Source organism: Mangifera indica, chromosome 4 (assembly GCF_011075055.1).
Source record: "Mangifera indica cultivar Alphonso chromosome 4, CATAS_Mindica_2.1, whole genome shotgun sequence".
Classification (NCBI taxonomy): Eukaryota; Viridiplantae; Streptophyta; class Magnoliopsida; order Sapindales; family Anacardiaceae; genus Mangifera; species Mangifera indica.
Genome location: NC_058140.1, coordinates 18,686,944 through 18,713,884, shown reverse-complemented (window position 1 = coordinate 18,713,884; position 26,941 = coordinate 18,686,944). Strand labels below are relative to the sequence as shown.

The 26,941-nt window shown below is 33.3% G+C and overlaps 6 protein-coding genes across 6 annotated transcripts; 4 read left to right on the top strand and 2 right to left on the bottom strand.

The window, feature by feature from the left end:
• Positions 1-1,696: 1,696 nt before the first annotated feature.
• On the top strand, positions 1,697-2,563 carry LOC123214793 (basic leucine zipper 43-like). Its single transcript, XM_044634783.1, has one exon. The coding sequence runs from the start codon at positions 1,786-1,788 to the stop codon at positions 2,413-2,415; it is 630 nt and encodes a 209-aa protein (XP_044490718.1). The 5' UTR covers positions 1,697-1,785; the 3' UTR covers positions 2,416-2,563.
• Positions 2,564-4,713: 2,150 nt separating this feature from the next.
• On the bottom strand, positions 4,714-5,340 carry LOC123212700 (phytosulfokines 3-like). Its single transcript, XM_044631833.1, has 2 exons — positions 5,045-5,340; positions 4,714-4,943 (listed from the first exon to the last, which is right to left on the bottom strand). The coding sequence occupies exons 1-2, from the start codon at positions 5,249-5,251 to the stop codon at positions 4,824-4,826; spliced, it is 327 nt and encodes a 108-aa protein (XP_044487768.1). The 5' UTR covers positions 5,252-5,340; the 3' UTR covers positions 4,714-4,823.
• A 7,325-nt stretch (positions 5,341-12,665) lies between these two features.
• Positions 12,666-13,775, top strand: LOC123215117 (heat stress transcription factor B-4b-like). The gene is made up of 2 exons (XM_044635182.1): positions 12,666-12,970; positions 13,072-13,775. Exons 1-2 carry the CDS (start codon positions 12,707-12,709, stop codon positions 13,624-13,626), a joined length of 819 nt encoding a protein of 272 aa, XP_044491117.1. The 5' UTR covers positions 12,666-12,706; the 3' UTR covers positions 13,627-13,775.
• Positions 13,776-14,988: 1,213 nt separating this feature from the next.
• LOC123214468 (chaperonin 60 subunit beta 4, chloroplastic) lies at positions 14,989-22,867 on the top strand. Its single transcript, XM_044634238.1, has 14 exons — positions 14,989-15,306; positions 15,425-15,550; positions 16,449-16,586; positions 16,920-17,015; positions 17,190-17,432; positions 17,510-17,744; positions 18,381-18,550; positions 19,027-19,104; positions 19,208-19,279; positions 19,367-19,471; positions 19,744-19,836; positions 19,957-20,049; positions 20,358-21,944; positions 22,693-22,867. Exons 1-13 carry the CDS (start codon positions 15,139-15,141, stop codon positions 20,631-20,633), a joined length of 1,893 nt encoding a protein of 630 aa, XP_044490173.1. The 5' UTR covers positions 14,989-15,138; the 3' UTR covers positions 20,634-21,944; positions 22,693-22,867.
• LOC123214470 lies at positions 21,785-22,867 on the top strand. The gene is made up of 2 exons (XM_044634241.1): positions 21,785-21,944; positions 22,701-22,867. The coding sequence occupies exon 1, from the start codon at positions 21,785-21,787 to the stop codon at positions 21,929-21,931; it is 147 nt and encodes a 48-aa protein (XP_044490176.1). The 3' UTR covers positions 21,932-21,944; positions 22,701-22,867.
• Positions 22,868-23,054: 187 nt separating this feature from the next.
• On the bottom strand, positions 23,055-23,881 carry LOC123214469 (serotonin N-acetyltransferase 2, chloroplastic). Its single transcript, XM_044634240.1, has one exon. The coding sequence runs from the start codon at positions 23,677-23,679 to the stop codon at positions 23,116-23,118; it is 564 nt and encodes a 187-aa protein (XP_044490175.1). The 5' UTR covers positions 23,680-23,881; the 3' UTR covers positions 23,055-23,115.
• Between the last annotated feature and the right edge of the window lie 3,060 nt (positions 23,882-26,941).

The following is a 26,941-nucleotide window of genomic DNA, read 5'->3' as shown; positions in this document are numbered from 1 at the left end:
TAATAATCTTTATTTTATATATTAAAAAATTAATAATGTAATTTTGATTTATTAAAATTTTATTCTTATTAATTTTTTAAAATAAAAATACTTTCATTTTTAATTAATATAGCAAGTATCATATCAAACATTTTAGAATAATTATATCAAAATAAAAGAATATTTAATATTCTTTTATTATATTCAATCGAATATAATAATTATTTATATTTTAAAATTTTTATATAATTTTTTAATATTCTTTTATTATATCAAACACAAGTATAATAATTATTTTTACTTTACTTTTCTATTTTAACCAAAGAATAAAAGTGCCTCCAATTGTATTTTGGCATCATGGGAATGAAGAAACTGAAACTTCAAAATTTAGATAGACCACATGTTTAACAAGGGAAAAAAGTTATGGTGATAAAAATGTCCACACAAAATAAGAGCACTTGAGTAAAGATGGGGAAAAGTTAAGCCAGCAAAAAAAAAATTCAATTAATTGATGAAACTACAAATATTTATTTTAAATATATAAATAAATATATATTATCATATAATTAAATAGTTTTAAATTAAAAATAAAATAATATTTAATTATTAAATGATACATATAAATATTATTTTTTTATATATTTAATGTAAATATAAATAATAATAATATTAATTAATTAATTATAATAGATGTCTCTTGCATATTTCAATTCAGTTTAATTATGAGATGGCTGGATTTAGGTACTTGATGTAAACCATTTAATTAATTAGATAATTTCCCTTTGAGTGCTCAATGAGTCATCATTTTTATAATAAAATTTATTTAATAATTTACCTTTTAAACTTAAACTTGATTTCGTCATAAGGCACGATGCCTTATGAATCAGTTTAATTGGTTTGTAAAGTTTTGAATTTTTAATGTTAATTCCTTTTCAAATTTGCTTGGCTTCTCCTGGAAAATGAAAAAATAACTCTCCGGAGATTGACTTGAGCTCCATTTGTCCATTTTCTCTTCATTCTTGTAAATCATCGCATCCCACATCGTCAACCTATTAATTTCTCTTAATAATTATCCAAATCGAAATTTCAATGATCAAAGTTAGTGCATGATAAAAGAAAGAACATACATCATACATGCATACATACATACATACATACACATGTCACATTCCCTGAGATGAACTGAAAATCAGCACCCAGTATTGGTTAGAAGAGAATGATGCAAGGTGGAAGATAAATGCTTTTTTTTTTTTTTTAATAAGTAAACTTTACTTGAGTCATATGCCTTTTCGGTGTTAAATTGATCATACTAAAAAGATAAAATCTTAAGCCTAACGACTAATTTTATAACTATTACATTAGCCCCTTGCGGAATTGAATTGATCACATCAAATAAATAAAAATTTAAGTCAAATATTCAATTCAATATCCAATATAATAGATTAATCAATAGTTTAATTTTAAAATATCGTTGAAAAAAATTTAAACTCTTATTCACATAATTAAAAATTTCTCTTTTATCACTCAAATTGTTTAATGGAGACCGATAAATGCATTTCTATTCACAACATACATAAACATTAGATAAGAAGCATCTTTGATGGCATTTCCATAATAGTTTAAAGCTCTTCTACTGTTTTCCTTCTGTTTGTTTTTTGTTTCTTAAATTGGCCCACTTCATTTGCCTTTTCACCCTATAAAATCCCACCAATTCTGATACTCTCCTTCCCTGCCTTAATTCTAAACAATCAACAATCTCTTGTAATACAATCCATCCTTCAAGCTTCTTAAACCATTCTTAAAGTCATGGTTCCAGGCGAGATCAGTGGGATGCACTATTTAACACCTGAAAATCCAATTCCAATTCCAATTCCTGCAAATTTCAGGATGATGCAAAATAGCATACCAAACTTTAACCTCAACATGCTATTAACCAACTTACCAAATTCTCTTATTCCTCCAGTGGCAGCACCAGTACAAGTTCCACGCCATGAATTCACTTCACAGACATCAAGCCTCAGCAATAACTCATCAACTTCTGATGAAGCTGAGGAACAACAACTCAGAATCATTGATGAAAGGAGGCAGCGACGAATGATTTCCAACAGAGAATCTGCCCGGAGGTCAAGGATGCGTAAGCAGAAGCACCTAGATGAGCTATGTTCTCAGGTGATTCGTCTTCGCACTGAAAATCACAATCTCCTAGACAAGTTAAACCATGTATCAGAGTGTCATGAGCGTGTGCTGCAAGAAAATGCTAGGCTCAAGGATGAAGCATCTGATCTTCGCCAAATGCTGAGTGAACTACAAATTGGGAGCCCTTACACTAATGCTGCTTTGAGAGATCTTGAAGATCAGTTGCCCTGTAATACAGCTCACCTGAGAGCTGAGTCCACAAATCAATCCCATACAAATTCAGTAGACTTGCTTCATTGATGAGATGAAGGCTAGTTTTCATAACAACTATGACTCTTTTATGCTCTTGTTGCTTGCTATGGTTGTTAATTAGGCTTTTGCCTTCTATTGAAATGTACTCAATGAGAAGCAGACCATGCAATAACAGCTTTAAACTATTTTATTCCAATTTCTATCCCATTTGCATTAACATCAAATAATCCAAATAAATCTTCTCGCCGCATATACAGGTAGAGCTATATATGTGAAAATGATATCATTGATAGTCCATTAGGGACAAATCATAGACTCAATAATGACTTTATCTGCTAATGATTTTGAGAACCCCACCAACTTTGCTTATTCATCTCCACCTGAAATATGGATCAGAGAAAGAACAGAGAAAGCTATAAATAAGACAAACAAACTCTATGTATTACACTGGTTTAAGAGGAAGTAAGTTTTCTTATGAGGTGTACTGAAAGGAAAAGATGCTGAAGAACGGGAACTGGTAATAATTTGCAGTGGTGGAGTTTGTGTAGACAGAGAGTTGAGTGTCACAGCAGAGAGGAGGCCCAGTGTTGCCCACAATGACAGAGGCAAGAGGACAAATGGTGGTGGAGGTGGTGTTGCTAGTGGCTTATCATACAAATAACTACTATAACAAGCAAAACATTTGAAACCCCACCCACATCCACTCAACACCCAAGTACTGTTTTTAACTTTTTATGAGGCCATCAATAATATTGCCTAACTTGCTTCACCCAAGTTTCCCATATTGTTTTGTTTTCATCAATTTCGATGGTGTCACCCTGGAGCCTGCCCTTCAGGTGCTCCTTCATGAAAAGTACCCTTCTTCTACTATCCAGCTTGCAACTGCATTACCCACTTCTCCTTTCTTAATTTCTCAACATGCTCGCATGCATACAAATAAAATACAAACATTTTTCTCCAAGGATATGAAGCATCTAGGAGATTATTGTCAGTTCTCTAAGATTAAACAATACTTCTGAAACATAGATAATTCTAAATTTAATCCCTGCAGAGATCAAATCTCAATCAGCATTTGGCAGAATGTCTTTGTCAAGGAATGTTTGCAACATTCCCTACCAAAGAATATATTCTTAGAGAATATATATAGGCAGCTACAATAATTGCTGATTTTTTAACTAAATACTGCCACTATGCACTTTGGCTCTGTTATTCTGTTAAGTTCACAAACTGCTTAAGCAGAAAGTAAGGCTATAGTGAGGTTTACGGGAATATGCAGAAATTACTATAACAATTTGATTTGAGCCCTAGAGATAGCATTATCAAAATATTTCCTAGTATTATCATAATAATTGTAATAAAGCCACTTTAATGAGAAAAGATGATGGGTTGTTTCATAGAAGGAAGTGACCAACATTCTCATAAAATTGAAACAACTTACCATATAGAATAAGGAGAGAGGTGATGTGCATTAGTTACTGGATAGAGGTTATTGAATGCTGGTAGTCTACTTCAAGTTCAAGCTGAGTAAAGGATTCATTTTTTTTCTCAGGAATCCTTGTACAGTAATTTGCAGTAATCCAAAATAATTTTTTTTTATGTCCCTTACAACATCAAGTTCAAGCTGCTGATTTCATAGATTCTGTTCAAATTGAATAATCTAGTTACAACTATCACACTACTAGTAAGTTTTAAGTTTCGCACAATTTATTAATAAGAAAAATGGAACTCAAAATTACCTGCAAAAGAAAACATAATTAAATCATAACCTACATGGAACGAAATTACAACTCATACTCAGAATAAAATGGGATGATAGGAAAAAGGAGACCGTAACAGCTGGAAAAGAAAATATGTTTTATCTTGGAATATCTGTAATATATGGCAGCAGCTTCTTTTTAGTTTGCAGGTTATTTTGGGGCCAGGAGAAGCAAGGGATGAATAAATTGGGCTTTGGTGAGATCTGAGTGCTCTCCCAAATTCGAACCCATGAGAAAATTTTATTTCTGTAGACATTAATTGTAATTATTTTCACCCAAAGAAATAAGAAGGAACCAAAACTATGGCCTTCTTCCTAATTGTATGGGCAATGCTGTAACCACCATTTCACCCGTAAGTACCATCTAACTGATCTCCTCCACTCAGGACATTTCTCATTTCCCAAACACGTAAAAGGATCATTTGAAATTGCATACTTGATTTTAAAGCCAAAAGATGGTTAAATTTATATTGATTATAATAATGCAGATGAAGTCTTAAGTGCCTGTAGGTTTCGGGGTTGGCTTTAATATTGAATTGCTGGGAATGCAAATTAGAGATACAGATTATATTAGATATATCATCAACCAGTATAACATCGGTCTCAGCAAAAATTGATAAACTTGTAAGTTCTTCAAAATCATGGACGCTGCAAAGCTCACACCGAAGCTACAGAAGTTATAAAAACAAAGTAATTGAAGTCAGGGCTGACTGATGTCTTGGGTGTAGATGTAGTCCGTGTGGTCAACCATGGACCTCCTCATCAAACACTCTTCACTTCCTGCCCCTGTGCATTCATCATCATTGATGCTTGATTCCTCCTACAAATAAACACCAAGTAAAAGTAGAACAAATCAGAATAATCTGATAGCAAGACAATCAACCAAAACATTAAGAAAAACAGTGTTAATTAACTTCTTACAGTAGATGATGTCGCAGTAGTGGAAGAAATTAGTAGTCTGCCTTCACTACGCGTTAACAGAAGCAAAGCCAAGATGAAGAAAGTGAGACGACTCTGAGTCATTTTTCCGGTTCTCTTTTCAACTCGAGTCTTGACTAGGAGGAAGATAATGAGGGTTAAGTAGTGTTGGTATCGAAGAGAAATAATGGGGCGTGCGAGAGATTCCATGAATGAAGATCGAAATTATGGAAGCCAAAAAGTCAAAAGATTGGCAAATGGCAATAATCGATCACTTGGGTCAATTGCCAGATTTCTTCTCTAGGAAACACCACCAAATAGAGACAGCATCGAAAAGCGTTTTCTTCAGTCTCTATTTTAATGGAGTAAATGGTTTAATGATGACGACGATGATGCATGGTTTTCTGTACTTTTGTGATGAGGGGCTGGCTATACTTGTCACATTTCCAAGTCTAACACATGCATACATGAAATACTCGCCATTTCAGCGTTAAAAAGGGGGTGTAAATGATAGTTTTTGAAACTTTGGGACTGACAAGGGAAAACTTGGGGATGTACCTAAATTTTGCATGAAATAAATCAAGGACCATGGGGCACCAAGAACCGACAGATATAAAAAGTTATCTCATTGAGAAATGCTACACTTATTAAGAATTCAATGGCATTAAAAGAGGAGAGCTTAAGAGGCAAACACCGAAGCTTCTCTTAATTAATAAACAAAACATTGCTTGCTTATGCTATCGAGGCCTTTTGACCATGATATTGGTATTGACCTAATCTGCAAATATCGGATAATTTTAGGCAATATTAGAAATTTCATATTTACAGGGAAATTCTTCTGACCACAAATTACTCAATTATATTAGCATTAACAAATTAGTGCTAGGGGAATTCAAAAAGATTTTATGGATTTGCATCAAGTTTAAATTATTATGAGTGCTACATGGTTGAATCCTCCACTTAATTATAACTTCATTTGTGATCTTTTATTCCATCACAATTCAAGAAACTGGGCATTTTTCATGGTGATACATGACATTTCTATTCTAATACTCTAATTGATTGTCAATATATTATTTATTTTGAACATACAGTCTATCATAATTTTACTTTTAGGTTTTACAATTCAAAATACGTTTTGATAGTGAGTCGAACTATTGAATCATGAATGTTATAAATGATATCGAAATTACTCCGCATGCTCTCTTAAACTATAACGGGATAAACCTTGGCGAGGACGTTGAATCCTATAAAAGGGGGTGTATGTTTAGACAAATTTTATATCGACAAAATACAGAAAAGATATTGATTTGTGTGTGTATTCCTCATTACTTTGAGATGTTAATTTTAGACTGGTTAATTAACTTATGAGCGTTTTAAATTATTAGAACGTATTTTAAATTGTAAAACTCAAAAATAAAATCATTATAAATTTTATATCCAAAATAGATAATATTAGATCAGTGATGTTCTGAGGAAAGTCCGTGAACATCAACAAAATTTTGTTACTCCCGAAAGAAAATCTGAGATGAGTTAATCCTTTGCCTCAGTTTTATTATGAGTGCCGGTGGGCGCATCCTTGTATTTGTACCATGAAGCCCAATAAAGATAACCATCCTTTCTTGTTTGAAGTCGAGAGTGATTTCATGCTGGACGGCGGTTCTTTGAAGAAGAATTCCGTTAATCCAACAACCGTAAACATGTTTGCAAGTCCAAGAATTGAATATTGGAATGAAAGCCAGAAGAGACTGATTCGTTTTATTTCAACAATACCCCGCTACCATCAATGGAATAATAGAGATGTGTAATGCCTGATGGATTTCCTGTAATCTTTCGAGCAACTGGGATAACAAGGAACTCGTAGATGGGTATCGTGACAGACGTAAGAAAACTAAAGGAATCACCGGAATTGAGGCTCAAGGGAACTTCTTTCCAAAAATATAAGGATCATTATGATTGTACAAGCTAGAATGAGCGTCATTCTTGTTGGTATCTCAAGTCTTTACTTCTTCAACTTGAGTAACTGTGCAAACTTTCCACGGCTCTGTAGTAGGTCCCCAAGTAGAGAATGAAAAATGATTAATTTGTCACATGCATTAAGAACATCACCGATTAATCAATTCGTTCAATTGAGTATCGAGAAAAAAAATCTCACTAAAATGATTAACTTAACCACGTTAATACCGCTCCCGCATTTCTTTGAGTGTGGAGAGATGGAAAAAGTGACCAGGTTAGCTACGAAACCCAGGTTCACGACGGCCCGCAGAGCTACAAATTAAATTATATAAGGCCTAAAGACTTGTATCCACCCGAGGGTTGATGTAATCTTAAATTTCTATCTACTAATTTTTAAAAATCTAAAATTCTATTTATAAACAAAATTTTATTAAAATTTTCAGTTAAACTTAAAAGTAAAATTGTTATTTAACAAAAAAATTTTAAAAACTAAAGTTTTATCATATTTCTCCCATTTTTCAGTTTAAAAATATAATAATTTTTTTCTACTTAAAATTTGAAAAGTGGCATTTTCACCCCTAAGGTTTTGAAACCGTTCGTCCTTTCACCTAGGGTATCTCTCTCCCCCTACTTGTTCCCTCCCAACGATTAAAATAATTACCTCCAAAGAAAATGAAATTGTCTTCATTAGAGTGTCTTCATAAGAGAAAATCATTGTCGTTAGATGAAGATGAAATCATATTCATCAGAGAAAATCACTATTGTCAGTTGGTGGAAACAAGTTGGTAGGAGGAGATAAGTCGGAAGGGAGAACCAACATGGTTGGAGAAGACAAACTTTGCTATCTCCGACAATGGTTTTTTAAATTGTCACTTTTCAAACTTTAAATGAAAGAAATTATTAGTTTTCAAATTGAAAAAGGAATATAATAAAACTTTATTTTTTTAAATTTTTTTGTTAAATGATAATTTTACCTTTAACATTAACTGAGTTTGATAACAAAATTTTGTTTATGAATGAGAGTTTGAGTTTTTGAAAGTTAGAAGATATAAGTCTAAGATTGCACTTAACCTTGGGTGTGAACAAGTCTTTTGGCCATTACATAATTAAGTTCAAATTTGGTTACATCTTTGAATATAGCTTAATTTAGTAAATTAGGACCTTTCCATAAAATTTACGAATTAATAATGTTCAAACCTTGAGAATAATCTAGCGAAAACGATACTGCAGACTCTGTAACCCTTTTTCTTGTTGCCTTAGTCGAGCAAAATTTTGGAACTCTTGCCATCCTAAATCAAGAGGAAGACAAACACCTAAAGTCAGCATTTATATGGAAATTAAGATCCATAATATCAATATATGAACCTAAAAATTTACTAAAAATTGATCATAACTATTGCGTTTAATTTTCATTTTGTTATAAAAAAGTGAAATAGACAGACTAAATTTGGCATCTTCCCATATCTTCATTAAAGAAAGTATAAAATGCTGCAAGGGCATGTGGACAGGGAGAGAAAGAAACGACTGAAAGCAAGCAAATAAAAGTGATCTTTCCATTAGGTAATAAGCATCGATCATGGAATTTTATAATGGTTAATTTGCAGATCAGCTTGGCCCATACAATTGTCTTTCCTGGGGTGAAATGAAGATGTTCTTCTGTAAAGCATACTTTGTCCTTCAACCATCTCATCCCAAAGAGCATCTTTTCCCCACCTTTACATTTTTAAAAGCTTGATAAACAAAAATAACCTCATTGCTTCTTCCCATGACTCTTGGTATTCTCAAGCATCATCCAACCCACATTCTCAGAAGGGAAAAAATGCAAAAAAATTTACCAAAAATTTAATTTGGTGGACCAAAACACTGTTATTGACAAAGAACAATGTCTTCATGATTAGAATTTCAATCAATATTATATATCAACTTATCCTTTAAGCATACTGTAGAACAAACACTGATGCATGAGATGCAATGATGCTAAAATCCAATATGCGAATCCTTTCTTTCTTTCTTTTCTTTCTTTTTTTTTTTTTAACTTTGCAAATTATTGTTAGTAAAATGTTTGGCTTAGATCCTTTGCATGTGATGTTTCATGATTTCTCAAAATCCAAAATTATCTATTACTACATGCCCTCTATTCAAAATATCCCGAATAAAACATTATATATATAATATTTCTTTAGTCAGGATATTCTAATATAAATTTATATCATGCATATATATCATTGAATTTGGATTATAAAATATTGAAAAATTAATTAAAATAGACACGAAATTTATCGACTAAACCTTTTTTGACAAACTTTGAGTAATTTTACTTTTTTATTCTAATAATACTTTTACCTTATTACTTCTTATTCAGAATATTTACTGAATAATCTTCTTTTTCTCTTGTATCACATATTGAGTATACAAATTAATTTTAAATTAATTTTTGTATAATTATTGATACTTACGAATCAAAAACTATTTAATTTCTGATGTAAAAATTGGTATTTACAAATTCAATAAAATTATGTGTACCCACTTTAGGTACACAAATGTATACACATTTATATGTGTCATCATGTGATTGAATGATTTTGAATTAAGAATAAAACAATAACCAATCATATGATGACACATATGAGTGTATATACATTTGTGTACTCAAAGTGGGTACACATAGTATTGCTCTTACAAATTATAACAAAATGATGAACATAACTACACAGAGTATGTGTGGGTGCAAGCGGGTGCGTGCAGATGTGAAAGGGTGAGTGCAAATGTGAAAGGATGCTAGTGGGTGAGAAAGGGTGCGAAAGGGTGTTAGCGGGTGCAAAAAGGTGCTTGTAGATATGAAAAGGTGCGTAAAAATACAAGCGGATGCATAAGAATGCATACGGGTGCATGCACACTCCTTATATATGTATTTATATTATATATTATATTGTGTAATCATATATATTATACACACCTGTATGTATTTTCATGCACCCGTTTGTATTTTTAGGCACTTGTTCGCACTCTTTCACACTTGCTTGCACCCTTTCACATTCCTGCACACCATTTCGGAAAAATGCACACCCTTTCACACATTTTCACACGCTTTCGAAAAAACGCTCACCCTTTCACACAGTTTCGCATCCTTTAACATATTTTCGCACTCTTTCAAAAAAACACACACCCTTTCATATCTGCGTGCGCCTTTTCTCACTCACACACTCTGTGTACTTATGTTCATCATTTCATAAAAATACATATATATCAATCTTTACTTCAGAAATTATTAATCAGTTTTTTATCCGTAAATATCAACAATTACATAAAAATTAATTTGTATATTCAAAAAGAAGATTTTCTAGTAAAAACCTACTCCGAATATGAAGAAATAAGGTGAAAAGTATTGTTGAAATAAAAATTACAATTTACTTAAAAAGATAAAATTACTAAAATTTTGTCAAAAAAAGTTTACATACATAATTTCGTGCCTATTTTTATTAATTTCCCTAAAATATTATTTTAGTCCTACTTAATAATCATCATGATTAAAATTATATCAATATGTCCTAACTAAAAAAAATATTCTATATATATAATTATTTTAAAATAATTGCATGAATGGTATAATACATTTAGCATAAAATTGGGTTAAGCTTTATTATATATTACGAAATCTTCTGTGATTATGGTTAATGATTGTATAGATTTCAACTCTTGAAAGTAAAAGACTTGCATGTGTTTGAATAAGTATGCAATTTAGGTCTTCCTTTTTTATCTTTCCCTAAAAACCCAAAATCTAGTTGCTTTAACTTAAAATATTGTTCCTAAATGTTTTTAGCTCATGTTCACATGTTATGCATTTAGATTTGTGCTAATATGAGACAAATCTATCTCTCTCTGTTGAAAAATTAAAAGCAAGTAGTGGGTCACATGAAGTTTAAAGATAAATGGAATTAATTAGATGGGTATTCTTTGGAATAGAATCTTCATCATATATTATTCCGTTAAGGCCAAAAATAACAAGTCTCCGCCCTAACTTTGATAAAACATAGTTCATCCCACTTACATTTGTCAAAGAGTGACCCAATCCCCTCGCTGACTCATTACATTTTTCTTCTTTTCTGTTCGTGGCTTCATCAAAATTGGAGTCAATAATCAAATCGCCTATCAATTTGTCTCCTTGTTCCAATTCTTGTCGCAAGGGCTAGGTTACAATCTCATCTTGAGTGAGACGATGTTAACTTAGACAATTTCATTGATTTCCCCATATATAAGTGAAATCTTTTCACCATTAGTAAAACCTCTATTTGTGGCTATTATGGACAAATCATCCCAAGGCTAAATATATAATTGACGAATAATAATTGTTTAAGGTGGCGGTTAGGATTTTTAAATTGAATTGTTGAGATTGAATTATAGATTTTTAAACTTATAAAAGAATCAAACTATCATAATTAAAATGTTAATGTGAGATATATAAAAAGGGTTATTTTTATTTTTTTTCAAAATTATTAGATATTTTACTCTTACAGCATTAGGTTTTTTTTTTTTTTCAATAGAGATTTAGAGTAAGAAAATGTTATTCATGCATGCAATAGGTGAAAAAGTGTATTAAGGTTTGAAGACTAAATTAGTTGTTTGATTTATTGATTAGTATAATTTAGATGTGAAAAATTATTTTTGGATAGGAAAATATTCTTTATGAATCGAAAATTATTTTAGGGAAACCTTGGGTTGGAAAATGTAAGTTATTCAAATGTTAATCACTGTGGTCTAGTTAGGAATTGGTAGCTTGGAACATTCCTGTCCTTTGTGTATTCCAAGGCACACCCGTGACTTGAAGGTATACATAAATAGTAGGAACTGATTGTCGGAATAGAAGGAATAATTAATACAATAAAACTATATATATCCATTTTTTATATATAATTTATGTACATAAATGAGGTATTATCATGTGATTAGATGATTCTTTATCATATAATGATACATGTTTTAAAATTATCTAATTATATTATTATATATTACTGTATATATAAATTGTGTATCAAAAATGGATACACGTAACATTGCTCTAATTAATATATCATCCAAATTTTTTTCTAAATTAATTACTTACTGATCACATTCTAATACCCAAATTTCTTCTATTCGACGAATCAAGAACATGATGCATTGCAGTTTTAGTTTTGGAGAGAAATGTCAGAATCATTCACCCTCCTTCAGATCCCCTTCAAAAGTAAAACAACAAAGGCAATGTTTTATTTTTTTTTTTTCTCTCTTTTTCTTTCAGGGACCAGGCCTCTTGTGGATATACAATTCTGCCATGTGAGATGGAGCTATAAGTTTTGCATTGGACTTCATTAACTAAAAACATATTTTCATATATTGAAATAAAACTGGCAGACCTTTGGCATAGAAGACAGAATTGGATCTTAATTTTTTAATATCTTCACATTATTCGTTAATTGGAAAACTGACATGGTCATATGCTTCATAGGGTTAAAAACAGTGAAAAGAAGAGCTTTTTATTTAATTTATTGACATGGTCATATGTTTCTGTTTCATAAAGTTAGAAAATTATAATGAGATAGTGAGAGGTGGAAAGAGATAAAGAGAGAGAGAAAGAGGCTTAATTTCAGTATCAGGAGTTAAATATAGTTTAGTTTCAGAAGTACTTGAAGAAGCATATCATTCCATCACTTCCATCTTTAAATTATCAATTTAATGATAATGGCTTTCACAGCTGAAACTACTTCCAGGTGTGATGAAATGGTGTTTTCAGTGGAGTCTCAGAAGACAGTTCCTGCTCCTTTTCTGACGAAAACATACCAACTTGTTGATGATCCTCTCACTGACCACATTGTGTCATGGGGTGAAAAGGAAACCACTTTTGTTGTATGGAGACCTCCTGAGTTTGCCAGAGATCTTCTTCCCAACTACTTCAAGCACAACAATTTCTCAAGCTTTGTTAGGCAGCTTAATACCTATGTAAATTTCTACTGATGCGTTTTTTTGTTCATTTATTAATACAATATGGAAGCTCCCATTCTTGCTATATATTAAGTTATTAACTATGTGTATGTTTTCAGGGCTTCAAAAAGATAGTTTCGGATAGATGGGAGTTTGCAAATGAGTATTTCAGAAAAGGAGCGAAGCATTTACTATCAGAGATCCACAGAAGGAGAACACCCCAGAATCATAATTATCACCACCAAGTAAACTACCATGAGCAACTAATTCATTTTCTTCAACCAGATGAGAAAAAATTTTGTTGGGTAGAATCTCCACTGCCATCGGCAAACAATAAACCTCCCGCCGATATTCTGACAGCACTCACTGAAGATAATCAACGTTTGCGCAGAAGAAACTGCATGCTTTTATCTGAACTCACTCACATGAAGAACCTCTACAATGACATTATCTTCTTCATTCAGAATCATGTAAAACCAGCCGTTCCCTACGATCACTACAACTATGCAGAACCTAGGCTCAGACAATTGGTTACTATAAATCAAGGAGTGGTTAAGTCGTCTTCAGTGACTGTAACTGAGGAGCCCAACAGTAGCTTGAAGCTCTTTGGGGTTGCTCTAAGGGGAAAGAAGAGACTACATCCAGGAAAGGTAGACGAGGAAGAACTTGAATAGTGAATATGAGGTTCCTCATTTGGTTAGTCCTTTTCGTTGTCAAGTCAGCTAGCTGTAGTTGTACTTTCGGCGAGGCTGAATTTCATAGAGAAGGCAGCAGTCTGTAGATAAGTTGAATTAATGAAAGTAATTAAGCTAGCTACTTAATAATCAGCAGCCAATCTGGGATACCTTCATTGATGTTCCTGAAATTAAGAGCTAGAATTGAATGATTATGTTTCCAAATTTATATTGACGAATCACATGCACGATATTAAAGTTAAAAAAGTCTATAAATGTCTATTTATTAAAAAAATAAACATGCAAAAAAGCAGCTGACAAATCAACAATAACAAAGAAATTTTAAAAGTAAATTATTTTGTGTTTGGACTTAAACAATAATTATTTACATACAAATTAATATGGCAATTCGTGCATATTTGTCCTGTAATTTTTCTTAATTATCTAATTTAAAGTCAATCAATTTCTCTTCAAACACATTTTATCCTGCTTAATGATCATTAATTACTAGTTGAAAAAGGTTTCCAAGCTTACACAGACTATCCAATTTTTGTCAATTGATAACCCAATTCGAATTGGTTGAATGAATAAATCCGATATATAACAACGAAGAAAGCTTTGTAACTTTTGGAAACTGTTAGCATGATTATCCACACTTGATTTTTCAGAGGGATCTGATGTCTTCTCATGGTAAGTTTTAGGTGAGTTTTATGAAGATCTTTAGAAGAACTAATGGACTTTGTATCAAAAGTTTTCTTCTGAAGACCATGATGATTATTTTCATACAGAGTCTACTGACCTGCCTGCTGAACCAAAGCATCATCGGAGGGGTGATCCTCCTTCTGGGATGTTGAAGGCATCTCCATATTCACATCACCATTTCCTCCTCTCCACATATCTGCACCGGTTTCCTACCATCATCCATTAATCCGATGCCTATTCTGGTCCCATTTAGATTCTCCATACATGTAAGGTTCATCCCTAAAAGCACCATTATATTGGTTTATCTTAACATATCTTTTCATACATCTTTTCTAAAATGTCATTATTTTATAAAATATGATAAACTCTTTTAAAAATTTAAAATTTTTTAAATATATTTATATCATATTATTATTATTTTTTAAAATATATCTATATATAAGTAAAATATATATATATATATATATTTTTTACTTATATTAAATCGTATTATAGATTTTATTATTCCGTAATAATAACCATTGCTGTTAATAATAACAATTAGAAGAGGTAGTGTTACCGCCTCTAGAACCCAAAAGCAAATGCACAGGGAGGCCCAAAATAGGCTACAAGAACTGGAATACGGGTAACTAGAGGCAGCAGAATAGCGCCAAAACAACTTCCCAGATATTTTATTTTTCTTTTCATTTTTCTGCTAAATATCTCTAGTTCATTCTCTTATCCAAAATATATAATGTATATGAATATGATACCAACTATCTTAGAAACCAATCTCCCAAAGAACTAACCAGATATTTTGTTGATACAACCATGGCATGTTCATGTTCACGAACTCCAATCTCTGCTATATCTTTCGCCAGCACAACACTGCCCAAAGAAGTTTTTTATTCTTCTTCTTCACCTTCCATTTTAAACCCCAGAGCCATGGCCAAAGAGGTTTACTTTAACCGTGATGGTTCTGCTACTAGGAAGCTCCAGGTTACATTTCTCATGATACAATGCTTCATATTTTTTTTGTTGGGTTTTTTTTTTTTCGCTGTGGTTTTTTTTTTTTTTTTTGGGTTGTCCTGTGTTAATGTATTATTGATGGGTGCAGGCTGGTGCGGACTTGGTGGCCGAGCTTATAGGGGTAACCTTGGGTCCAAAGGGAAGGAATGTAGTGTTGCAGAACAAGTATGGACCTCCCAAGATTGTTAATGATGGAGAAACTGTTCTCAAACAGGTGTTGTAGTATAAAATTTCAGTACATTGCATTTTAATTTCTTTGGTTTCCCCAATTTTATGTTATGCTGCTTGATTATTCATCTTAATTGGAATTAGGATTTTGTTTGCTAGAATGATGCATTTACATGCTCCAACTTCGAATAGAACTGAAAATTATAGTGGTGGTATGCATCACAGGAGCCTGCTCTTAAAGTAGACAAAAGCTATTCAAAAATGAAAATTTTTGCTGACCATCAACAAACAGTTCTTTGCTTATTTATCTACTTGGTCAATTGTTGTCCACATATATAATGAATCCTAGAATTATCTAGTAACTAATGGCAGAGCATGCAAATTTCTTTGGTTTGGTGCTTTCTTACTGCTTATGTGGTCTTTCACAAATTTTGCCTTTCAATTTTTGCTTCCTTCAGCTCAAGGTGATACGAAATTCTTCCATGTCTTATTATGAATCAAGAGCACCAATTTTCAGTTAAGTTATGCTAAATTTTATACCTATAATTTGATTATAAGTTTCAACTTTCAAGAATTCCCCATGATATATCATGTTGGCTGTTGTCGAGCAAAGAGCAGTCAAGCTACTCTTAAATTCACCAAAGCCACCCCTCCTCACTTTGTATCTTCCTTTTATTTTACATTTTTTTATTGATTTTACCCTTTCTATTAGAACTTCTGTCACAAGAGATGATAAGTCTTGGTTATTCATCTGAAGAGTCCCAGAAATGCTATTTCTTCTAGATGATATAACAATGTTATTCATCCTTATTAGGACGTTCAGTCTGGCATATAGATCTGCCATGAAACAGTGGTGGGAATAATGTGATTAATGAAGGCAAATTTCGCCTTTATGATTTTGACATTTCTGATTAATTACTTTTCATCTAACTTGTTTGATTTAGATTGAATTGGAGGATCCTCTGGAGAATGTTGGAGTTAAATTGATTAGACAAGCTGGTGCCAGAACAAATGACCTTGCTGGTGATGGTTGCACTACATCTATAATTCTTTCTCATGGTTTAATCACCGAAGGTGTAAAGGTATGAACTTTCTGCTGTAAATCACAAGTAGACACTCACTTGGAACACAAAAAAAAAAAAAAAAGAAAATCTCATTTTAATGATTAAAGACCAATATATCATATATTCTGTATACAGTTATTTTGCTTGCTGTAAGCTTGTTGCCAATTTTTTTTATTTTCAGGAAAAAGTGGCCTGTTGTTTACCTTCTTTACAAGCTTCTACTATGGTATTTAGTATCTTTTAGGATGATAATATGTTTTCATTAGGCTTTCCATTCGTATATGATAAGTGACAAATTCTTCTCGTCATTCTTTACCATATAATTTTATAAAAGTTGTTGCTTGGGTTTAGGTGATTGCAGCTGGCATGAATCCTGTTCAAATTGCTCGTGGTATTGAGCAGACTTCAAAGGCCCTTGTGTCTGAACTCAAATTGATGTCAAGAGAGGTACATAAGCTGATTTACTTCTCTTACTTCTCTTGGCAGGCTTAGAAAATTTAAGTTCCAAAACAACCAAAAAAAATTAGAAAACATCATAAACAAACGTGAAGTATATTCAACAAACTGCAAGGAGAAAGCTAGGAGTAAAAATTAAATGTATAACGAATGAAATTTTGGCAGGTTGAGGATAATGAGCTCGCAGATGTTGCTGCAGTTAGTGCAGGGAATGATTATACAGTGGGAAACATGATTTCTGATGCTCTTGAACAAGTAGGGAGAAAGGGTGTAGTTACAATTGAAAAAGGAAAGTGTACTGAAAACAGTCTACAAATTGTAGAAGGAATGCACTTTGATCGTGGATATTTGTCCCCTCATTTTGTAACTGATCAACAAAAGATGACAGTGGAGTTCCACAATTGCAAGGTGTGAACTTGTAATTTTATATAGTGCAGCATTTTTCTTTTTGAGTAATGGGAGGATGAGGAATTCATTGGTTGCAGTTACTTTTGGTTGATGGAAGAATCACAAATCCAAAGGACATGTTTAAGATATTGGACAGTGCAGTGAAAGAGAAGTATCCAGTTGTGATAGTTGCTGAGCTCATTGAGCAGCAAGCCCTGGCTCTATTAATTAGGAACAAACTCAAAGGTGTGTTGAAAGCAGCAGCTATCAAAGCTCCTGCCTTCAATGAACGGAAGAGCCACTGCTTAGATGACATTGCTGTCTTGACTGGAGGTAATAGATTAGATTCGCAAATTTATATGTCTTTTTCATTGGCATATTTAGATGAGCAATGTTATGCATACCTACTTTTGAGTACAAAAATAAGTACTCACATGATGTGTCATCTTGTGATTGGGTGTTATTTTATCTTTAATTCAAAATCACTCAATTACTAGATGACACACATCAAATGAGTACCCATTTGTGTACTTAAAGAAGGTATGCACAGTTTTATTGTTTTTAGACATATATTGAATTATTGGTCACAACAGCAAGCAAATATTTATTATCATTTTATTGAAGGGAGTTCAAAGTTTACCAGGTATATTGTCTCCCAAATTTTTTACCTGCATACTTAGCAATTATTCAGACACCGGATGTCAAATGTATGAACATCATTTTGGTTCTAATAAAAGAATGGAATCATACCTAAAAGTAAATTTAACCAAGTCTTGTTATGTTACCTTTTGACGTTGTGATAATTAAATCATGGGAAGTTGATTATTAGAATGAATTTGGAGAGTCATGTTTTAATTTATTAATATTCTTCAAACAGTGGTATTTTCTGATGGATTTCTTCAATCCCCTTACTGTTTTTGCTATATTATCGTGCTACACTCTTTACATTTTTATATATATATTTTGCAGGCACTGTGATCAGAGATGCGATGGGGCTGACAGTAGATAAAGCTGGCAAGGAGGTCCTGGGCACTGCTGTTAAGGTGGTGATAACAAAGCATTCTACATTAATAGTTACAGATGGGAGCACTCGGGGAGCTGTTGAGAAGAGGGTATCTGAAATCCAAGGCCTAGTTGAGGTGCTTCTAATATCTTTAATCTGTAGGCGAATTTTCTTTCAGATGTTCTAATGTAGCTTCAGTTGCAACAAGCACAAATGGGGTCATTCATTAACTTAAGCATAGTGGTATGCATTTTGCTGATTCAAACAAGTCAAGTTGTCATGAATTTGTTTCATGTTACATTTTCCAAAAAAAACAATAATATTAACATAGCAAGGAACCTACCTACAGTTCTCCATTTCTCTACATCCACCTGAAAAAGTATCTTACTTGTGGAAGGAGAAAATTTCCCTTGAAAGAACTTTGAATTATATTGTTGGAAGGGAGGGAAGCACAAAGTAACTGTGACACTTTTCTTACCACCATATAAATAAAAAAATTTTGTGACTTAAAGCTGTATGTGATACTTTCACTGATTAGGAAGAAAACACTTAAGGAATTAAATTGATTGTTGTTTTCTAGCAGATACTAACATTACAATTTCTTTTCTGCAGAATACTGAAGAAAAATTCCCGAAGAAGATACTAAAAGAAAGGATAGCAAGGCTGTCGGGCAGGATTGCTATTCTTCAGGTGACTAATATATATAACAGTTATCATCTTGATATGGTGGAATTCTTGAGACCATACTTCCTTTTAATTTGATGCTTTTAATATCATTCCATTGAAACAATAGGTAGGAGCACAAACAGTAGTTGAGTTGAAGGATAAGCAACTCAGAATTGAAGATGCTCTAAATGCAACCAAGGTAACTAGTTACTAGGTTTTCTTGTCTAGTGTTTGATTTTCAAATTAGCAATAGCAACTAGTAACCTTCTAACTTCATATACTAAAGGCAGCAATTGAGGAAGGTGTTGTGGTAGGTGGTGGCTGTAGCCTCTTGAGGCTATCGACAAAGGTGGAAAGTATAAAAAGACTTTTGGAAAATGAAGAACAGAAGGTAACATGCTTCCCCGTTTCTTTTACTGATTCTAAATCAAGATATTCCAGTCATTATTCTAAAATACACAAATCAATTAGTTTTAGGCCCAAGAAAATTGTTGGTTTATCATCTTTTGAGTTATTTAAAGTCATGAAAATATTCAAAACCTGTGGTAATTAATTGATTTACCATTTTGTTTCATTATTCTCAGTCAATTACTTGTCTAATCTTCCATTGATTGATTTTTTAGAATTATTTTGATTACTCTCTTTGAATTAAAATCCATGCAGATTGGAGCTGAGATTTTCAAGAGAGCATTGAGCTATCCGACAAGATTAATAGCCAAAAATGCTGGTGTCAATGGCAATCTTGTTGTTGAGAAGGTTGACACATCCATGCACCATATGACTTCATTTCTTTCAGCCCTATAATGGAGATACAAAAATCTCTCTGGTTAATCTGATTGAAACAAAGTCCTCTGTTGGGACTTTTTACATTTGCAGGTCCTATCTAATGATGATCCAAAGTATGGTTACAATGCTGCAAAAAACTGCTATGAAGATTTGATGGCAGCAGGAATTATTGATCCGACTAAGGTATCAGAAATGAGATTATTTAAGATAAAAATGCACAGAAAACTAGCCTTTTGACATAGTAATGTAAGGTTGGACAATAAATGCTAGGTCCCCTTATAGTTGAATCCTTAAAAAGACTTTTAAGTGCTCTAACATGAACAATTATCACAGCAGTGACTAGCTTAAGCTTTAAGTGCAAAGATTTTGGCTTATACACTTTTATAGGCTGAATGTTTAATGTACCTATCTACACTTTTCTTTTTTTTGTTTGTTTTTTCTGTTTTTCAAATTAACTTGAATAATTTTTATTTCGTTTGATGCTGCCGCAGGTCGTTAGATGTTGTCTAGAGCATGCAGCATCTGTGGCAAAGACTTTTCTGACATCCGATGCTGTTGTTGTGGACATTAAGGAATCAGTGCCCATGCAAAGAAGAAAATCCTTTTTAACCCCTGCTAACCCTCTCCCTTCCCAGCAAATGCTGCCCACAGTTGAACAAAGGAGAAAATCTATGCGAACCTCACCTAACCCTGCTCTCTTTGCCAAGCAAATGCTGTCCACTGATCAACAAATCCGTGAGAGGAAACCGATGCCCAACCTCATCTAATTCTCTCTTTGCCAAACAAATTATGCCTGCTTATCAACAAAGGATGCACATTAAAATCAACCCTTTGTTAAGTTACCACATCAACATGGAGAAAAGTTACATGAATTACTATTGTCACTCATTCGGGTGGAGACCATTGGATTTTCGGGCAGGCTATTACAACTCTTTCTCATCCCTTCATAAGTTAAAGGAGTCACCAATGATTAAAGGATTATGCCGCTTTTCTTCTTATAAAAGAATGGTATAGATGATCAATGTCAAAGTAAGAAATTGCCGGAAAATTCCCGGTGGGAAAGGAAGTATGGTCTGAGAAGGGAAATGCTCCAAGATAAGTTGGTTGTCTTCTTAACTAAGTTGTCAAACTGTAATGTTTTTGCTTGTACAGAATAAAAAAATTGGCCCATGATTTCCTTGCAATATTAGAATAGACAGAATTGCTATCATGCTCATGGTGAAACTGGGGCTGACATGAGTCATAACATGTCCAGAAAGCTGAGAGCAAAAGAAGATAGATTGGGTATGACGAATTATTTTGGTCTACACATTACAGGGGTGGGGGAGAGCCATCAACTCCACTTGCGGCATCGGTGGAGTCCAACAGTGGGAAGATAAGTTACTGGAACTAGAAATTTATGCAACTTTCCCCACCCTATCATAACAAAAATCATGGCCAACTCATTCCTTCATCCTCTCAATTACCATCTGGGCCGATGAGAACATCCAGCAATTTTGAAACAACTTTATAACCAAATAACATAGATTTTTTTACAATTAAAAAATGAAAACTTCTTTGATTACCCCATTCGAATGCTGAAATACATGTAAAATTATTAGTATGTGTGAAATTAAATACCTAAAAAAACTACAAAAGCTAATGTAAAACTTAACTACCACGATATGCGGTCTTAACGAGGCCCAAGCCCATGAAGGAGGACAGTAATGGCAATCTCTCTTTCTCCTTTCTTGATCCTATTTCTCTCCGTCTTTGTGTATCTGAGACAGGCTACCTCTCATCCCTATCCCAGCTCTCTACTCAACTAACGGCTTGCAACTTCAACAGAATACTTAAGCTAATTCAATTTTCCTTAAGCTAATTCAATTTTCCCTTCCTTTCTGTCTCTAACTATTTTAATTACAAATAGAGGTACATAATGCCATTCATGGGGTTAAGTGTGCAGTGCGTATTGGATTTGGTAGTGGCAGGGATTTCTTTGATGATTGGTTTAGGCATTTTTGCTTTCATCGCCTCCATTCTATGCTCTGTCGCTTTCTTGTACAACGCCAAGGACATTCGTTGATCCTTATATAGAGGTATCGCTCCTTCTCTTCCAATATTCATCTCCATCAGCATGATGCGAATGGTCATATGCTTGTTCCTTGTTAATAAGCAACTGGGTTTTTTCGGTTATGCTTTTTCCTTGTTAATAAGCAACTGGGTTTTTCGATTATGTTCTTAATGATAGTGTTTTAGACTCTTAATTTTTTCGGTGCTGGTTGTCGGTTCGTTTAGGTCTATATTCTTCGCAACAACTATCATTTTATGAGGAAACAACGGTGGGTTTGAAGTGTCTAGAGGGATCGGTGTATCAATCCCGATTCTGTTTTAGGACTAACAGATAGATTGTGATCATATCTGAACTCAACTGGTATTTGGATCCTAATGTTTGTCTCAGTTAAAATTTTCTATCACCATTGTAATTTGACTTATTCCAGTGTAGGCCAATGCTTGTCTTCTCCGTTAGATATGGTGAAATCTTTTCTTATCTTTGCTCAACCATATGAGTAATCTTTACTTGGGTTCTCTTCTCTTTCATTACTGTTAAGTTGATTTTTCATCTGTCCAATTTGAATTGAATAAAAGGTCATCATGAATACAAGGTGAGCTAAGTTAATCTTTAGCAATTTATTGAGTCTATCATGCATATTCTCCCCATTGCCTGCCTGATTAAATTTCAAAATTAAGCTTGTGGATTACCACTAGTGTGACTGTAGATTTTACGTGCATTTCCTCTAACATTGATTGTTGTTGCCTCGATTTCTGATTAATTATTTTGGGCAGGAGAACAGAAACATGGAAGCGGGAGCACCGTCTTTTCAGCAGTTTGCATGAGTAATTGTTGGAGAATTAAAATTTCTCACTGCGCTCAGCAGAGCTTTGTATCAGAATTTAGATTGTAGAAAATCCTCCAATGTTCAACAATAGAAGTATCCAAATAAATTAAACCGTTTCAATCTGTCAATCTCCATTCAATTTTTCTTTCTGTAAGTTACATTATTTCTGGAATTTTACCCCTTGCATCTGTTCCATCGTGCAATACCTTCGAAAGATAATGAATCAGTTGAAAAAACATCTCCCTTCTGTCCTAATGCACCTTCTGAACATAACCATAAACCAACACACTTCAGAAAAAAGAAAAGAGAGGCCATTCATGAGCTTGTTTTATTTGATTAAGATTTAATTGGGTATAAAGAAAGGAAAAAATCATGAATTCTTGTTTTTGTTTTTTCTTGAATAAACCATGCCGCGAATCCCATCTGGGTCCGCTACAAATCCTAATGGCCTATAAAACCCCAGGACTCTGGGCTCAGAATACAGCGCTATATTAGAAATCCCTTTTGCTAACAGCTCTTCTATCAATCTCTCCATCACCGCCTTCCCTAAACCAATCCCTTGAAAGGATGGGTCAACCACTACGTCCCAAACGATTGCGTTGAACACATCGTCACCCGTCGCTCTAGCAAACGCCACCGGTTTCTGTGTCTCCTTGTACTCGATCCATAGCAGAGAGTTGGTGTGTTCTAACGCCAGTTTTATTTTCTCTGGGTCACGCCTGGGGAATCCGACGGCAACGAACACCGAGTTTAAGTGGTCGAGGTCGAGGTCGGAGATGGTGCGGCGCAGAATGAAGCCACGGGATTCGAGTTCTTGGTCGGAGATGGAGAATTTGTTGGCGGTGGTGGTGATTTTAGCTGAAACGGTGTAGCTTCGATTTGTTTTGAAGTGGAGCGACGGGAGTGGAGTGGAGATGATGCCACGTAGGAGCATTGTTAGATTTTGTAGAGGTGAAATGACAGAAGGGATGAATATTCCGCAAATATTAGGAGGAAATGCATAGAAATCTGTGGTGGTAATGGACAGTTCCCAGATAAGATTAGCGGTTGTTTAGATTGGCGGGAGGAGCACTGCGTGTGCCTACGTGTTCGTCTGCTGGCCTCAGTGAAATCAGAGGGCAGCAAGCCGCAATACGAAAGTGCCGCGGTAAGTTGTAACTAGGGATGGTAATTTGGGTCCGACTTTAGGGGCCTCGACCCTCCCCGATCCTAACGGGGAGGGGATTCTCCGATAAAAACGGGAAAAGGGGCGGGGATGGGGATAAAAAAAATCTCCGTAATCGGGAACGGATCGGGGACGGGGATACATGTGTCCCCGCCCCTCCCCTCCCCGCCCCTCCCCACCCCCTAAATCTAATATATTAATATAATAATTTATAAACTGTTAAGTTTTAGAAAATTTTACATTATGATTTATTAAAATTATAACTTTAATTTTACTAATTTTTGAATTATCAATTATTAGTTTTTATAATTTCTAAACTATTAATATAATATATTAAAAAACCCTAGAATTTCATTATCATAAAATGTAAATGCACCAAATTAATTTTATTTCAACTTCAAAACTTAGTTAGTCAATCCACTAGGTTTTACATAAAAAAAATAATAAATTATAAACTTAATAAAATCAATTGAAGTGAATGAAAAGTGTTAAATTTAATGTTATTATAAAATTACCCTAAATCACATACATGAAGAGCTACTAATGAAGAGATTGATTATTGCATATTGTTAGATTTTATAAAAACTTTATATTTGAACTAAAATAACAAAGAATATTTTATAGCTCTTGTAGCAAATGATAGTTTGGAAAAATATGATTTATTTTATTTATTGAAATATATAAAAAAATTAAAATTTATATTTATGGGTATGGGGAGGGGATTTTTCCCCGCGGGGACGGGGCGGGAATGGGGAGGGGATTTTTCCCCGCAGGGACGGGGAGAGGATGGGGAGGGGATTTTCCTTCGCGGGGAGGGGATGGGGATTATTTTTTATCCCCGCAACGGGGACGGGGCGGGGACGGGGATTGATATCCCCTCCCCGCCCCTCCCCATTGTCATCCCTAGTTGTAACGGAGGGGCTCATGTATAAAAGGGCACTAGCGGTGGACTGGCCAGACTGAGTCTGAGTATCTGTTGACTCAAATTTGATTTAAATAAAAAATGATATGATTCAAATTCAATTCGAATTAATCAAATCAAAATTAACTCTGATTGGAGTTTAGTTTGGATAAAAATGGTTTAGTTTGACTCGATTTGAATTTGACTCGATTTCATAGTTTCAATCAATAGTTTCTAATTCATAGTTCGATTTTATTCGAATTAAATATTTGAATGTATGACTCAAATTTGTTACTCAAAGTTTATAATTCATTAACAAAACGACGTTGTTTTAATCAAATAATATTTAAAAAAAAAATTTCAAACCATAGATTTGAATTGAATTAAACCATGAATACGAATTATCAATTCGAACTATTGAATTTGAGTTAATTTAAACTGAATCGAATGACGAATTCTAGCTATTGATTCAAACCAGATTCGAGTTGAATAGAGCTAAACACCCTTGGCTCGAGTTCTGTTTGAATTGAAAAACAAGTCAATTTTTTTATTTGAGTTTGGTCTAAATTTGAATTAAACAAATTTAAATCAAATCAAATTGGCTTTTGATATTGAGCTAACTCGAATTGTGTCCAAACATATTTCAAATCCTCTTAGGTAATATTTTGAAACTAAATTCTTGGTTTGCCTAATGCGAAGATAAATCCAGAATTTTTAGCATCAATTATTTTGACTGGTGTAGATCATCAGTACCAGTTTTGTCAATATGCTTACAAACAGCAATAACAGAAGAAAACAAGTGTGTTAAATTGTTTAGCATACCATAATGAGAATTGCAATGGGTATCTCTCAGTTGCTTTAAAGTTAATCTCTTGATTCAAATCTTGTCCAGTCTTAATTTCACCACTTGCAATCCCATCGTAAGCCTATTCCTTTGTTTCTCTTGAAGTATATCTCTATGTCTACAAGAAGCCCCAACAACATGAACATTTACCATACGTGCAAGTTTAAGTCTTTAACAAATTAACAGTTGGAATTCAAAAGTTTTCTCAAGTTTGCAGCATCGTTCGTAACAACAACTATTTATAAGATCGAAAACAATTGAGAAATTGAATGACATAAACGAGGGGCAAATTAAGATTTTTAAAACTATAAAATCAAATCAAGTACAGATTTTTTGGGTGTGCACACATGAGGTTAATGATAAGTAGGTGACATTTTCTCTCCCATATGCCTCTTTTAAGGGTAGGAGTTCAAATATTATATTATTTATTGAAATAAAAAATAATAATATAATATTATGAAGATAGATGATACAAATGAAATATTATTATAATATAATAAAAGATAAATAGGTCATGTTTAGGGTTGAACTTGAACTGAGTATGTTTGAACTCGGTTCGAATGAGTCAATCCTATACGAGCTTAAATTATTTATCAAAATTTTTAATTAAAAATTTTGATATAAAACGATATCATTTTAAAAAATATATATTAAAATGATATCATTTTAATAATAAAAAATGAGTTAAACTAAATTCAAATAGGATTTAAGTTTAACTTTCATAAGCTTGACGAACTCAAATTTAAATAAACTTAAATTTGATTCGATTTAAATTTTACCCTACTCATGTTGAACTTTCTATTATTTCTGGATAGAACATCAAAGAATTTTCTAATTACACCTATAGGCGACCTTAGTCTCCACTCAGACGTCAAAAACCTTGCTTCACCTCAAAAGTACAGACTCTTCCAATCTTTTATTTCTGGGAAACTACGACACCCTTTTCTCAACCACCAGCTAATGGTGGCTGCTTGGTGTTTAATGTGCCTCACTTACCCACCTACTCCTGCTGACAAGATTTGATCTTAAAATAGGCTAAAGAACTATGTTCTACCCGAAGTTTAGTGAAACATATAGTCATTTATGAAAATTTATCATTAAAATTAGAGATAAAAATATTATTTAATAAAATTATTTAAAAAACTAAAAATTTATCATAGTTTTCTTTTAAAGTTAATAATTTAATAATTTCTCTCTAATCCATGGTTTGAAAAGTGATCAAATTTCCCATAAGGTTTTATTTTCTCTTATTTAATAACCACCTCGATATCAATTAACAACTGGCT